The sequence below is a fragment of the Cebidichthys violaceus genome, unplaced genomic scaffold (assembly GCF_023349555.1).
Source record: "Cebidichthys violaceus isolate CVI_PGR_0920_01 unplaced genomic scaffold, fCebVio1.0.p SCAF_48, whole genome shotgun sequence".
NCBI classification, from domain to species: Eukaryota; Metazoa; Chordata; class Actinopteri; order Perciformes; family Stichaeidae; genus Cebidichthys; species Cebidichthys violaceus.
The window spans coordinates 2,109,394-2,124,095 of NW_027176683.1; the positions used below are offsets into that span (position 1 = coordinate 2,109,394).

At 47.1% G+C, this 14,702-nt stretch overlaps 3 protein-coding genes across 3 annotated transcripts in view; 2 read left to right on the forward strand and 1 right to left on the reverse strand.

The window, feature by feature from the left end:
• Positions 1-50, reverse strand: part of iqgap3 (IQ motif containing GTPase activating protein 3) — a 16,592-nt gene extending 16,542 nt beyond the window's left edge. Inside the window, exon 1 of the mRNA XM_068729957.1 lies at positions 1-50. This exon is cut by the window's left edge and continues 78 nt beyond it. The gene's annotated coding sequence lies outside the window, so the exon portion shown is untranslated.
• A 406-nt stretch (positions 51-456) lies between these two features.
• On the forward strand, positions 457-9,536 carry LOC137887052 (tetratricopeptide repeat protein 24). Its single transcript, XM_068729821.1, has 14 exons — positions 457-540; positions 1,569-1,785; positions 5,148-5,441; positions 5,547-5,748; positions 5,833-6,039; positions 6,161-6,289; positions 6,967-7,088; positions 7,182-7,238; positions 7,295-7,347; positions 7,436-7,509; positions 7,742-7,853; positions 7,943-7,971; positions 9,268-9,307; positions 9,421-9,536. The coding sequence occupies exons 2-14, from the start codon at positions 1,597-1,599 to the stop codon at positions 9,524-9,526; spliced, it is 1,614 nt and encodes a 537-aa protein (XP_068585922.1). The 5' UTR covers positions 457-540; positions 1,569-1,596; the 3' UTR covers positions 9,527-9,536.
• A 128-nt stretch (positions 9,537-9,664) lies between these two features.
• On the forward strand, positions 9,665-14,564 carry LOC137887053 (gonadotropin-releasing hormone II receptor-like). The gene is made up of 5 exons (XM_068729822.1): positions 9,665-9,703; positions 9,918-10,216; positions 11,647-12,166; positions 13,013-13,214; positions 13,677-14,564. The coding sequence occupies exons 3-5, from the start codon at positions 11,648-11,650 to the stop codon at positions 14,072-14,074; spliced, it is 1,119 nt and encodes a 372-aa protein (XP_068585923.1). The 5' UTR covers positions 9,665-9,703; positions 9,918-10,216; position 11,647; the 3' UTR covers positions 14,075-14,564.
• The last annotated feature ends 138 nt before the right edge of the window (positions 14,565-14,702 follow it).

Here is a 14,702-nt window from a genome sequence, read left to right on the forward strand (position 1 = left end):
ACGGTAACTTTCTCCTCCGTCAGTTCAAACCGTAACAAACGTCTCAAACTCTCCGGTTCTTCTTGCTCCCGGTTCTAACTTCTCTGAGCTGCTTCCGGTCCGCAGTTTGAAAAGCTCCCGCCGCTCTCTGATTGGCGGAACGACCAGGCCGCTCTCTGATTGGCCGAACGACCAAGCCTCTCCGCCCATTGGCTGGAATGTTGTCGCGTTGGATTGTGGTCCATGTAGTGTCTTTTCTGTCGTTTAGATAAACATCTAAGATAACTTAAGTGTTTGTGAAAGTTATATATAACTAACATAAATCTGTTATGGATAATTTATTCAGTTTATTCTCCTTTTAAGTTTTAATTTGTCTCCTTTGTATCGTCCCGTCCTCGTGTTGCCATGGCAACCGAGTCAACACCAGTCGTCAGTTAGCACGTAGCTAATGTAGCTAATGTAGCTAGCTGCTCCATTAAGCACGTCACTTATTGAAACGTATCGATCTGACATCACTTATTGATTTGTGAGCTCAGTATAGAGGACGTTCACCTAGAAACAGTAAGTGATGAAAACACAGTGTTAGCAGTGCTAGCTACCACTGCTAACACTCTGCTAAAGGCTGGCTAACAGGCTAGCAGTAGCTGATGCTAACAACAACAACAACAACAACTGTGACGCTAAGAGTAGCAGGAAGTAGTTTTTAACATTCTATAAATCATACAGTGTTAGTTGTTTCACAGTGCTCTGTAAAGTCATTAATGATGATAATAATAATAATACAAATAACAACAATAATTATATTAATAATAGCACGAAAAGTAACAAATAATACAAATAACAATAATAAAATAATAAAATAACAATAATAATGATTATAATAACAAGAAAAATAACAAATAATAAAAATAACAACGATAATTATATTAATAATAACAAAAACAATAATAATAATAAATAACAGTAAAAGTAACAATAATAACAATGATAATAATATGTCTGTTTATGTTTGAGGTAGAAGTATTATTTCTACTTCAGTATAAGTATTAATACCACAGTGCGTGTATAAATACTCTGTGATAAAAGTGCTGCATTTAAAATTACTTCAGTAGAAGTCAAAAACTATCAGCATCATAATATATTCAAGGTACTAAAATTTAAAATAATAATGAGATATTATTGTAAACATTTAATTCTTAGATATTAGATAGAAACGTAAATGAACCAGTGTTAATAAATAAAGACAAATAAAGTTATTAATGAACTCAATGAATAGATTTCTTGATAATAAAATCTCTTGTTTAATATTCATTATCTTAAAGTTCACATTTATTTATTAATCTGTTTGAAAAGTGAAGAATTCAGTTTAATGTTGATGAGCTGACTCCTCCAGCAGAGGGCGCTGTTAGCTTAGCATTAGCTTGAGCTTTCAGCTGAAAACAATTGGAAGAGAAAAAAATAAATGGGTTTATAATAATAATAATAATAGTGATGATAATAATAATAATTATAATAATAATAATATGATTATTAGCAAGTTAAAAGGAGATCCTCAGGTTTCATGTCTTCATGTCTCTGTGTCTCCTCAGACTCTGTCCAGGTCAGTTCTCCTCCAACATGGCGTCTGATGCGTCTCCTTCAGGTGTCGATGAGGAGGTGAGGAGGAGTAGGAGGGAGTTGAGGAGGAAGGAGGCTCAGGAGGTGGACATCGAGGGGTTAACGTCTGCTGGTCACGGAGCTCTGCAGGACGGACGGACCGAAGACGCTCTGAGCTGCTTTAACAACGCTCTGAAGGCCGCACAACAGGTGAGACTAAGAGTAGTAATAACAGTAATAACAACCGTAGTAACAACAGTAACAACAAAAGAAGAGTAATAACACTATTACATAGCAGTAGTATAAACAGTAATAGCAACAGTAGTAACAAAAGTAATAACACTTGTAGTAATAAGAGTAATAACAGTAGTAACAAAAGAAGAGTGATAACTACCATAGTAACAACAGTAGTAACAACAATAGTAACAGTGGTAACAACAGTAATTACACTTGTAGTAATAAGAGTAATACCAGCAATAGTAACATTACATTATTACATTACAGTCATTTAGCAGACGCTTTTATCCAAAGCGACTTACAATAAGTGCAACAACATTGGTAATCAAAAGAACTACTAGTCACCAGAAGTCATAAGTACATTTCCTTTAAACAAGCATCTAAGAGCCTGAAGCAGAGCATAACTCAGAGCCAAAGTACAGAAACAAGAGAAACAGTTAGTGCTATAAGTAATACAAATACAATAAGTGCAACAAGCTAGTATGAAAACAATAAGCGCTAAGTGGAAGGCTCAGGGTAGCACTTCCTGAAGAGGTGGGTCTTCAGCCTGATGAAAGATGGGCAGCGACTCCGCTGTCCTGACGTCAGTGGGAAGTTCATTCCACCACTGTGGGGCCAGGACAGAAAACAGACGTGACCGGGTCGATCGGCCGCCAGGACCTCTGAGCGACGGGGCAACCAATCGCCCCGAGGCAGCAGAGCGAAGTGGTCGGGCGGGGGTGTGAGGCTTGACCGTGGCCTGGAGATAGGAAGGAGCTGTTCCTTTCACTGCCCTGTATTCTAGCACCAGAGTCTTAAACTGGATGAGCTCTTACAGGTAGCCAGTGTAGAGAACGGAGAAAGGAAGTTGTGTGGGAGAACTTGGGGCGATTGAACACCAGGCGAGCTGCAGCTTTCTGGACAAGCTCCAGAGGTCTGATGGCCGACGCCGGGGCTCCGGCGAGTAGAGAGTTGCAGTAGTCCAGGCGGGAGATGACAAGAGCCTGGATGAGAACCTGCGCCGTCTCGTCAGTCAGGAAGGGACGAATCCTCCTGATGTTGTAGAGCAGGAATCTGCAGGAGCGTGTAACGGATGAAATGTTTGCCGAGAATGACAGTTGGTCATCCAGGGTCACACCCAGGTTCCTCGCAGTCCGAGTTGGCGTCACCACGGTATCATCAATGGTGATGGACAGGTCCCGGTGCGGGCAACCCTTCCCCGGGAGGAACAGTAGCTCAGTTTTGTCTAGGTTGAGCTTGAGGTGGTGTGTCGTCATCCACTTCCAGATGTCAGCCAAACACACAGCGATGCGCGTCTCCACTTGGGTGTCACTGGGGGGAAATGACAAGACCAGCTGGGTGTCATCGGCATAACAATGGTAGGAGAAGTCATGCGAGCGAATAACAGAACCCAGAGATGTTGTGTAGAGCGAGAAGAGAAGGGGGCCCAGGACTGACCCTTGCGGAACCCCCGTAGTCAGCGTGCGTGGTTCCGACACGGTCCCCCTCCAGGTCACCTGGTAGGATCGACCCGTCAGGTAGGATGCAAACGGGGAGAGTGCAGAGCCTGAGACGCCCATCCCCTCGAGGGATGAGAGGAGGATTTGATGGTTCACAGTGTCAAACGCCGCAGACAAGTCCAGGAGAATCAGGACAGATGAGAGAGAGTTAGCTCTCGTGGCGTGAAGCGACTCTGTCACTGCAAGGAGGGCCGTCTCTGTCGAGTGACCCACTTTGAACCCGGACTGGTGGGGGTCCAAAAGGCTGTTTTGGTGGCGATAGGAAGACAGTTGGTTAAAGACAGCACGTTCAAGTGTTTTGGATAGAAAGGGTAGAAGAGAAACCGGTCTGAAGTTCTTGACATCAGAGGGGTCAAGTGATGGTTTCTTCAGAAGGGGGGTGACTCTGGCGGTCTTGAAGGCCGTGGGAAAGCATCCTGAAACAAGAGATGTGTTGATGAGGTGGGTGAGGAAAGGAAGGAGTTCAGTCGCAATAGACTGAAGAAGAGGGGAAGGGATCGGGTCAAGGGAGCACGTGGTGGGGCGGTTAGACGTAACAAGGTTGAGGACCTCGTTAGGGGAGAGAGGAGCCAGAAAGGGTAAGATGGGGCGTGGAGATGGGAGGGAGAGCTGTGGGGGCAGGATTGGACAGGGAGAGAGGGGCTGAGAGAAGGAGGATCTGATATCGTTTACCTTCTTGTCAAAGAAGTTGGCAAAATCATCAGGGAGAAGGGAGGAAGTAGGAGGAGGGGGTGGGGGTTGGAGGAGTGAAGTGAAAGTTTCAAAGAGTTTTTTAGGATTGGAAGCAGAGGTTAGAATTTTAGAGCGGAAGAGCGCAGCTTTAGCAGTAGATAGAGAGGAGGAAAAAGTGGAAAGAAGAGCTTGGAAGTTAAGAAGGTCCTCCGGGAGTTTGCCTTTTCTCCATTTACGCTCAGCCTCTCTTAGGCTCCGTCTATCAGTACGCACTGAGTCCGACAGCCACGGGGCAGGTGGAGTTGGGCGTGCAGGCCTGGAGGTGAAGGGACAGAGTTTGTCCAAAGAAGAAGTAAGGGTGGAGAGGAGAAGATCAGTAGCAGTATCAGGGGATAGGAGAGAGAAGGATTCAGGGTCAGGGAGAGCAGAGGTGACAGAAGAGGAAAGATCAGCAGGGGAGAGGGAGCGGAGATGACTCCGGGTAGAAACCATGTGGGTAGGTGGAGGAAGTGATGGAGCAGAGGATAGGGAGAGGGAGTAGGACATGAAATAGTGGTCAGAGAGCTGGAGGGGAGTGACAGAGAGGTTAGCGGTAGAACAGTGCCTAGTGAAGATAAGGTCCAGCTGGTTGCCTTGTGGGTAGGAGGAGAAGAAGAGTGGTAAAGGTCAAAGGAGGAGAGGAATGAAAGAAGAGGTTCAAGCTTATCGGTCTGGATGTTGAAGTCACCGGGCAGGATGAGCGCCGAGCCGTCGTCATGGAAGTGCGAGACTAATGTGTCGAGCTCCTCCAGGAACTCACCAAGAGGCCCTGGTGGGCGATACGCAACAGCAATGGTGAGCTTGACTGGATAAGTGACAGTAACAGCATGAAATTCGAAAGAGGACGGGGAGAACTGAGGAACAGAGACAAGAGAGTATTTCCATTTTGGGGAAATTAGCAGGCCAGTACCACCACCCCGCCTCACAGCTCTGGGAGTGTGAGAGAAAGAGACACATCTGACAGAGCTGCAGGTGTGGTGGTGTTTTCTCAGTAATAACAAGAGTAGTAACAACAGTAGTACTCAGCAGTACTAATAACAATAGTAACAACAGTAATAACAACAGTATGACCTGTAAACTATTTTGACTGTAGTTAATTACCCATCATGCTCTGCTCCCTCTCAGCTGCAGGACTCTCGGGTCCTCCGGGCTTGTTCTTTTAACCTCGGTGCTGCCTACGTGGAGTCGGGCCAACCTGACAAAGGTCTGGACTTCCTGCGCCGGGCTCACTCCGGCCCAAAGGCCAACCGGCTCCCGGACGTCCAGTTCAACCTGGCCCTGGCCCACAATGCACTGGGGCAGAGCCAAGAGGCCGCCGCCTACTTCCTGCAGGCGGCTCAGCTTTACAGCTCTCAGGGAGATGGAGGCAGCGAGGGAGACGCCTGCATGGAGATGAGCCACTGCTACGGCAGAGACCAGGTCAGAACCTGGACCACAGACTGGACCTGAACCAGAACCTGAACCACCAACTGAACCTGACTGTGTGTGTGTGTGTGTGTGTGTGTGTGTGTGTGTGTGTCGTAGGACTGGGCTCTGGCGGTTCAGGGTTTCCTGCGGGCTGCAGAGAGTTACAAAGTGGCAGCCATGTTGGATTCTGCAGCCGGTGCACTGAAAGAGGCAGGAAGTCACATGATCCAATCAGATCAGTTCAGCCATGATGACGTCACCGCCGTGCTGACAGAATGTCTGAGTCTGACAGACAGCATCACCGACCCGAGGATTCTGGGTAACTCCTTCATTAACCCTTAAACACACACCCGATCTATTGGGATGATACACATTATTATATAATTATAATAATGTTGTCCAGGTGAGCTGTACCTGTCAGTGGGCGTGGCTTACTGCCGACTCAGGTGTTTCCAGGAGGCGGTGCAGTGTTTCCAGAAGGCTCTGGGCCCCTCAGCTCAGCGGCCCCCCCTGCTGGCCAAAGTGCTGCACAACCTGGGAGCCGCTCTGAACTCTGTGGGCCAGTTCACACCTGCTGTGGGCTACCACAGGCTGGCTGCTGGGCTCTACGGTCAGACACCTGTCAATCAATCTGATCCATCACCTGTCAATCAATCTGATCCAGTGTGTGTGTGTGTGTGTGTGTGTGTGTGTGTGTGTGTGTGTGTGTGTGTGTGTGTGTGTGTGTGCAGGCTCTCTGGGTTGTCGTGGTGAACAGGCTCAGTGCTTCAGCAACTTGGGACTGTCCTTCAGTCAGCTGGGTGATGAAGACGAGGCAGCAGAGAGCTTCATCCTCGCTCTGCAGGGGTTCAGAGACACTGGTAACATTTAGAGAGAGAGAGAGAGAGAGAGAGAGAGAGAGAGAGAGAGAGAGAGAGAGAGAGAGAGACAGAGAGAGAGAAACAGAGAGACAGAGAGAGAGACAGACAGACAGACAGACAGACAGACAGACAGACAGACAGAGAGAGAGAGAGAGAGAGAGAGAGAGAGAGAGAGACAGAGGTCGATCTCCAGCAGAGTAGAAGATTCGTCTTGACGTTAAAAGCAGAACTACTAAAATATTTACCAGGAGAAGAAGAAAACAACTGTTACTGTCACTTTAAATGTCTCTACCTGTCTGTCTCTACCAGACTATAAAATGTAGAAGTAGTCTCAGTGACTCTAAAAAGAGTCAAAGAGGATCATTGTGGATTTAAGCCTTAATATAATTCAAACAGGTGAGTTATATGAACATTCATTTCTACCTGTCTCTCTGCTGAGGACCACCTGGCTCAGGTTCAGGTGTGTTACCTGTCTGTCTTTACCTGTCTCTCTGCTGAGGACCACCTGGCTCAGGTTCAGGTGTGTTACCTGTCTGTCTCTACCTGTCTCTCTGCAGAGGACCACCTGGCTCAGGTTCAGGTGTGTTACCTGTCTGTCTCTACCTGTCTCTCTGCTGAGGACCACCTGGCTCAGGTTCAGGTGTGTTACCTGTCTGTCTCTACCTGTCTCTCTGCAGAGGACCACCTGGCTCAGGTTCAGGTGTGTGAGTCGTTGGCAGAGTGTTACCTGAAGCAGAGGAAGCAGCAGAAAGCTGTTCAGCTGTATAAACAGGCTCTGGCGGCGCTGTCTCACTGCAAGGTAACAACAACACACCTGTGTGTTAATGTGAAGGTCAGCCAATCAGATCGTCCACCAACGCTGACCAATCACAGCCCTTGTTTTCTCTTTCAGGACATTAGTGGTGGTGTTCGGGATCGACTGGTGGATCACCTGACTGCAGCTCTACAGGTGTGATCACATGACCAAACACCTCAGACTTGATGAACATTATCCTCATTAATCAGAACTCCTTTCTTCACACTCAGAGGCTACATGGTCTCAGCCCACCTGTCGGACAGCTGGTCAGGTAACATCCAATCAGTTCTTACCGTCACACCTGAGCATTTTCAACACTTTATCAACACTGAGCTCTGCTGTCCTCACAGGAGGAGTGACATCACACAGAGTCCAGGCAGACCGTCCAACCAGCAGCCAGATGATCAGAGGGGGGAGGAGCCAGGTGAGTCTCACCTGTTCCAGGTGAACGGGCAGAATAGGACTGCAAACGACACCAGTTAAACGCTGTATTTTCATAGTTTTAAATATCAGTGTTTCCTGGATTCTCCTCATCACTTCCTGTAGTTCTTTGACTGGGAGACAGGTGCACTTCATGCTACAGGTGTTAGCTGAGGAGAGCTAAGTCATGTGATTCAGTCTGTGTGTGATGAGACACTGACGGTCAGTTTGTACAGGATCACAGCAGGAGGCTGCAGATAGACAGCAAGCAGCAGAGCATTATGGGTCAGCAGGGGGCGGAACCACTGAGGGACCTGAATACATGAGCATGGTACCTGGGCTACACAGGTAACACAATATATTTATACAGTATAAGAACCTATTTCTGTTGTAACAAGCAGCTGTTTGCATCAACATTTGTGTCTCTGTGTTTCCAGTTTGTACCAGTCAGACCAGCTGCAGCACAGTGGTTCACCTGGTACACCTGATACACATGAGACACCTGGTACACCTGATACACATGAGACACCTGGTACACCTGGTACGCATGGTACGCATGATACACCTGGTACACCTGGTATGCATGTTACGCATGGTACGCATGGTACACATGGTGCACCTGGTACGCATGTTACGCATGGTACGCATGATACACCTGGTACACCTGGTATGCATGGTACACATGGTACACATGATACACCTGGTACACCTGGTATGCATGTTACGCATGGTGCACCTGGTACGCATGGTACGCATGATACACCTGTTACGCATGGTACACCTGATACGCATGTTACGCATGGTACACCTGATACGCATGTTACGCATGATACACCTGGTACACCTGGTACGCATGGTACGCATGATACACCTGGTACGCATGATACACCTGGTACGCATGGTACGCATGGCACGCATGATACACCTGGTACGCATGGTACGCATGATACACCTGGTACACCTGGTACGTATGGTATGCATGATACGCATGGTACACCTGGTACGCATGGCACGTATGGTATGCATGATACGCATGGTACACCTGGTACGCATGGTACGCATGATACACCTGGTACACCTGGTACGTATGGTATGCATGATACGCATGGTACACCTGGTACGCATGGCACGTATGGTATGCATGATACGCATGGTACACCTGGTACGCATGATACGCATGATACACCTGGTATGCATGATACACCTGATACACATGGTACACCTGGTACGCATGGTACGCATGATACACCTGGTATGCATGATACACCTAGTACACCTGGTACGCATGTTACGCATGGTACACATGATACACCTGTTACGCATGGTACAACTGGTACGCATGTTACGCATGATACACCTGGTACGCGTGATACACCTGGTACGCATGGTACGCATGATACACCTGGTACACCTGGTACGCATGGTACACATGGTACGCATGGTACACATGGTACAACAGGTACGCATGGTACACATGATACACATGGTACACCTGGTACGCATGGTACACGTGGTACACCTGGTACGCATGGTACACCTGGTACGCATGGTACGCATGGTACACATGGTACAACTGGTACACCTGGTACGCATGACACACATGGTACACCCGATAGACCCGGTATACCTGGTACACCTCATTTACCTGGTAGACCTGATGCACCTGGTTTTGTTGTGTGTTGTAAGAACAGAACCTTTAAAGAAGATGATCCTTTGTACAGACAGGAAGTTGTGGTGATGACGTACCTGTGTGTGTTTTCAGGTGAGCTGTGGTCAGACAGAGACAACCCTCACACTGACAGGTAACTTTCACCTGTCAATCAAATCACACCAAAAACAATTTATGAAACTTTTATAAATAAAGATTAAAATTGAAGACAAGCTGAATCCTGATTGTTGGATTGTTTTATTTCAGTGGAACCTCGTTGAAGGCAGAGGCCCCGCCCACTAGCCCAGGTGAAACCAGACAGGCCACACCCCCTGCAGCCAGGTGGCAGTCTCGGTTCTGTGCACTGATGTAGATTCACCTGTTAACCTGTTATTGAGCACATATTGACTACTGATCATCAGTCAACTGCACGAGAGGTCCACACCTGCAGCTCAAAGATGTGGAGGCGGAGCTTCAGGTGGCGTCCAATCAGAGAGTCCGACAGACAAACATCAGCAGACTGGACATCTGATGTAACAACTGTCTCAGGGTCAGATTTACCTTCCTGCTGAAACATCAAAGACTTCATTCTGCTGATCAGACAGAACACACACACACACACACACACACACACACAGAAACAACATATTAAAAAATAAAAGCATCATATTTTTTATTTAACGTTCAGACGATGAAAAATAAAAAGATGTTTATAAACATTATAATACAAACAAACTGATTTATTGATTATTATGATGTTTCAGATCAGTTTCACCTCCAGCAGGTTATTACATCAAGAACAGAGGAAACTAAACCTGGATCAGCAGCAGACACACACACACACACACACACACACACACACACACACACACACACACACGGAGCTCCTCCTCCCTGCGCTGCAGTCTGAAGGTTTCTCTTCAGAAGCTGCTGCAGTCGACAGGAATCTGAACTGATCCGGATCACACTGGGTCTGTTCATCAGACAGGGTTCTTCAGGGTTCTTCAGGGTTCTTCAGGGTTCTCGGACATGAGGAGGAGAAACATTCAGAGCTGCTGATCAGGTGAAGACACAGACTCTTTCACAATAAAAGCCTCAACACACACTCAGCTGATTTATATTTATAGATCAGCACGTTTATTTATAATCTTTGTATCTTAATTGATTTTAACTCTGAACATGAGTTAACTGATTTTTACCAAAGTAACTAAGTACATGTATTATTATTTAGATGCATTAAGATTGCTCACGTCATTAAGAACTAAGATTAAAGATAAGTATGAGACATTTGTTACTTCCTGTTTACTTTACTTTTGGGTCATTCTTGATCTTCTGAGGTTTATTCATTTTAATATAATAATATTTATATAATTATCACAATAAGGAGGCTCAGAAGGGGATTCTTTAACGTGATTGTGTGTGTGTGTGTGTGTGTGTGTGTGTGTGTGTGTGTGAGTGTAGAAATAGAGTCTGAAATTAAAACCATGTTCTAGACCTGATGAAGGTGATGATGATGAAGGTCCGTGACAGTTTGAACTTTAGTTTTACGGGACTTACAAACAACTTCCTGGTTCGTCACATGACGAGTCGTGGAGTCATCGATCAATAACAAGCTGCTGAATAAATCCGGTATCAATAATCAATGGTGTCATAATCAAGAGGCCCGCCCACAGTGTCAGCCAATCAGGGGAGGGGGGAGGGGCCTGGAACTCTGCTGGTCTGCGGAGAGATGTGGAGGTTGTCACGGTGACATGAGCATGAGCACACACACACATACACACACACACACACACACACACACACACACACACAGGTCAGGTTACAGGTTACATAGAGCTTTCTGCAGTTATTCTTGGCAGCTGGATATGTGTGTGTGTGTGTGTGTGTGTGTGTGTGTGTGTGTGTGTGTGTGTGTATGTGTGACCATTACACACAATGTTTGTGTGATTTATTACTAACTGATAAGTAATAACTTTCTGAGAAGGAATCACATTTAATTCAGCCCCATGTAGTTTGATTGAGTAATTGATTAATTGATTAATTGATTAATTGATTAATTGATTGGTTGATTGACTCCCTCACCACACATTTTAAAGAAGATATTTATTTCAACTGTCTTCCTCCCCTGTGTGTTGTGGCCCCTCAGAGGTCTGGTGCGACCCCCCAGAGGTCCAGACCCCCATGTTGACCACCAGTAAACCAAACTCTGACAGCAGAGTGTTTGATGTAAGCAGCATCACCTGCTGAGCCTTGATTGGACGCCTGTAGACCACTGTCTGTCTGCCTGTTTATCTACCAGCCAACGGTCCATCAGCTCTTATTGTGACGGGGACTTCCTGTCTGTGAGTGCTGATTAAAGATCAAAGATAAAAAGTCTATTCAGAGAACCTGAGATGTTACCATGGTGATGATTCACCCTGACCAATGACGGTCCTTTAAATTGTCCAAACACACAAACCCTTTTCTTCTTCTTCTTCTTCTTCATCTCTGCAGGATGTCAGGTAACTGGTCCGTGGTGCAGCTGTCGTCACTGGCCCCGCCCCCTCCCAACACCTCCCAGTTCCCCCCTCTCACGGACTGGGAGGCTCCCAGCTTCACCCGGGCCGCTCAGTTCCGTGTGGGAGCCACCTTCGTCCTCTTCCTGTTCGCCGCCGGGAGTAACCTCGCCTTATTGGCCAGCGTGTGGTGTGGGCGTGGCCGGCGGCTGGCGTCTCACCTGCGGCCGCTGATGCTGAGCCTGGCATCGGCCGACCTCATGATGACGTTTGTGGTGATGCCTCTTGACGCGGTGTGGAACGTGACGGTGCAATGGTACGGAGGAGACGCCCTCTGTAAACTGCTGTGCTTCCTGAAGCTGTTTGCCATGCACGCCTCCGCCTTCATCCTCGTGGTCATCAGCCTCGACCGCCAGCACGCCATCCTGCACCCGCTGGACGCCCTGAGTGCTCACCGCAGGAACCGACTCATGCTACTGCTGGCCTGGAGCCTCAGCCTGCTGCTTGCATCACCACAGGTAACGCACGACCACAGGTAACGCACGACTACAGGTAGCGCACGACCTCAGGTAACGCACGACCACAGGTAACACACGACCACAGGTAGCGCACGACCTCAGGTAACGCACGACCTCAGGTAACGCACGACCACAGGTAACGCACGACCACAGGTAACGCACGACCACAGGTAACGCACGACCACAGGTAACACACGACATCAGGTAACACACGACCACAGGTAATACTGTATATATATAAATATATATAAATATAAATACATATACATATATTTTCTGTCTTTTCTTCTCCTGCTGCTCTTTGCGTTTTCTCCTCTCATCTTTTGAATATTTCATCCAGCAGCTGAGAGCTTTACACGAGTCTTTAATATGAATCTCTAACATTAATATTTATGTTATGATAATCTGCTGCACTGAAGGACAAACTGAAGGAGAAGAGATCTGTTTATCATTCTGATTACAGACGAGATCACATGATCTTTATCTTTATCACCATACTTATTGTCATGAAGTCGTTCTTCTCTGTGATCCAGGTGAAAGTTCCTCCGTCAGGTGACAGAAACATGAAATCCCTGCAGGAATGTTCTCCTTTCTGATTAGATTAAAATGTGTGAAACCTCCTGCTGTTAGCTCGGGCTAACGGCTCCCCTTGGTTTCTATGAGGAATGCTCACAATGCTAAGAGGCATATCAGCTGGAAAACAGAACTGAAACAAACTGTCTCTGTGAATTTTAGCTGCAGAAATACCGTTTATTGATAATCTTGGTCTGTTAGAACTGATTGGAGCCTCTCGATGAGCTTCACCTGGACTCCACCTGAAGACTCCACCTGTCTGTCTCCCTCCAGCTGTTCATCTTCCAGGCGATCAGAGTGGAGGCCGTGGACTTCACTCAGTGTGTGACTCACGGCAGCTTCAGCCGCCGCTGGCAGGAAACGGTGTACAACATGTTCCACTTCACCACGCTGTACGTCGTCCCCCTGCTGGTGATGAGCTGCTGCTACAGCCGCATCCTGCTGCACATCCACCTGCAGCACCTGAGAGACAAAGGTGAGACACACCGTTAACACACCTGTAACACATCTGTAGCCTACTTGTATCATACCTTTACATCCTGCTGCACATCCACCTGCAGCACCTGAAAGCTAAGACACACCGGTAACACATCTGTAACACCAGTAACATATCTGTAACACACCTGAAACACATCTGTAACACACCTGAAACACACCTGTAACACATCTGTAACACACATGAAACACACCTGTAACACATCTGTAACACACCTGTAACACACCTAAAACACACCTGTAACACCAGTAACACATCTGTAACACACCTGAAACACACCTGTAACACATCTGTAACACACCTGAAACACACCTGTAACACATCTGTAACACACCTAAAACACACCTGTAACACCTGTAACACCTGTAACACCAGTAACACACCTGTAACACACTGACAGTGTGACATCACTAACGATGCCCCTCCCTCTCCCTCTCTCAGCAGGTGAGTCGTACCTGCGGCGCAGCAGCACCGACATCATCCCGAAGGCCCGGATGAAGACTCTGAAGATGACGGTGGTCATCGTCTTGTCCTTCGTGGTGTGCTGGACTCCGTACTACCTGCTGGGGATCTGGTACTGGTTCCAGCCCGACATGCTGCGCGTCACACCTGAGTACGTGCACCACGGCCTCTTCGTGTTCGGGAACCTGAACACCTGCTGCGACCCGGTGATCTACGGCTTCTACACGCCATCCTTCAGAGCCGACCTCGCCGCCTGCTGCCGCGGCACGAAGAGCAACGCTTCGCCGAGATCTCCGGACCGACCGTCCACCGGGCGGAGTCCTCGCGGCGCAGAGCGGGAGGCGGAGCCTGCCACCAACAACCAGGCAGGAGACTGACACCGACCAATCAGAGAGCAGGAGTTAATGATGAAAACCTGAACTGGATCAGCTGAAGGTGGATCAGGGCTCTGGAGTCTGAACAAAAGATTTCTTCCTGCTGCTTTAAAAGGACGAAAACGTTTTTATTGTGATTCTGTTGAAAAAAGTTCAAACATGAACACATGAACACATGATTTATGATTGTATTCACGTATTGATCATCAGAGTCATTTAATCATTAAGACACACACACACACAACCACACAACCACACACACACACACACACAACAGCTGACCGACTTCACAAAGAGAAGAAAAAGCGGTCAAATACAATGATGTCACATATTGATCGATGAGGTCAGAGCTGAGAGCCAATCAGCAGTTGTGTTTGTTGTTCATCTGTTCCAGTTGAATATTTAGAATATGTATAAATGAATCTGTTCATAATAAGTAAACACATCATGAATAAACTGAGGTTGACAGATATGAATCAATAATGGGACATTATTAAAGGTGTATGTGTTTCAGTTAGCGGCTAGTTTTCTCGTTTGACTCTGAGACTCTCTGTCGCCTCCACAGGTCACAGGTGGTACTACAAGACAGGGAGCAGCTAGCTGGTTAGCATGCTAACGTCAGTCGATATCT

Excerpts from the sequence above, each read along its gene's own strand:
- LOC137887052 (XM_068729821.1), top strand. The coding sequence starts at position 1,597 with ATGGCGTCTGATGCGTCTCCTTCAGGTGTCGATGAGGAGGTGAGGAGG. Across the intron at positions 5,749-5,832 it reads CACCGACCCGAGGATTCTGG|GTGAGCTGTACCTGTCAGTG; the intron begins GTAACTCCTTCA and ends AATGTTGTCCAG. Across the intron at positions 7,510-7,741 it reads TCAGAGGGGGGAGGAGCCAG|GATCACAGCAGGAGGCTGCA; the intron begins GTGAGTCTCACC and ends CAGTTTGTACAG.
- LOC137887053 (XM_068729822.1), top strand. The coding sequence starts at position 11,648 with ATGTCAGGTAACTGGTCCGTGGTGCAGCTGTCGTCACTGGCCCCGCCC. Across the intron at positions 12,167-13,012 it reads TGCTGCTTGCATCACCACAG|CTGTTCATCTTCCAGGCGAT; the intron begins GTAACGCACGAC and ends GTCTCCCTCCAG. Across the intron at positions 13,215-13,676 it reads GCAGCACCTGAGAGACAAAG|CAGGTGAGTCGTACCTGCGG; the intron begins GTGAGACACACC and ends TCCCTCTCTCAG.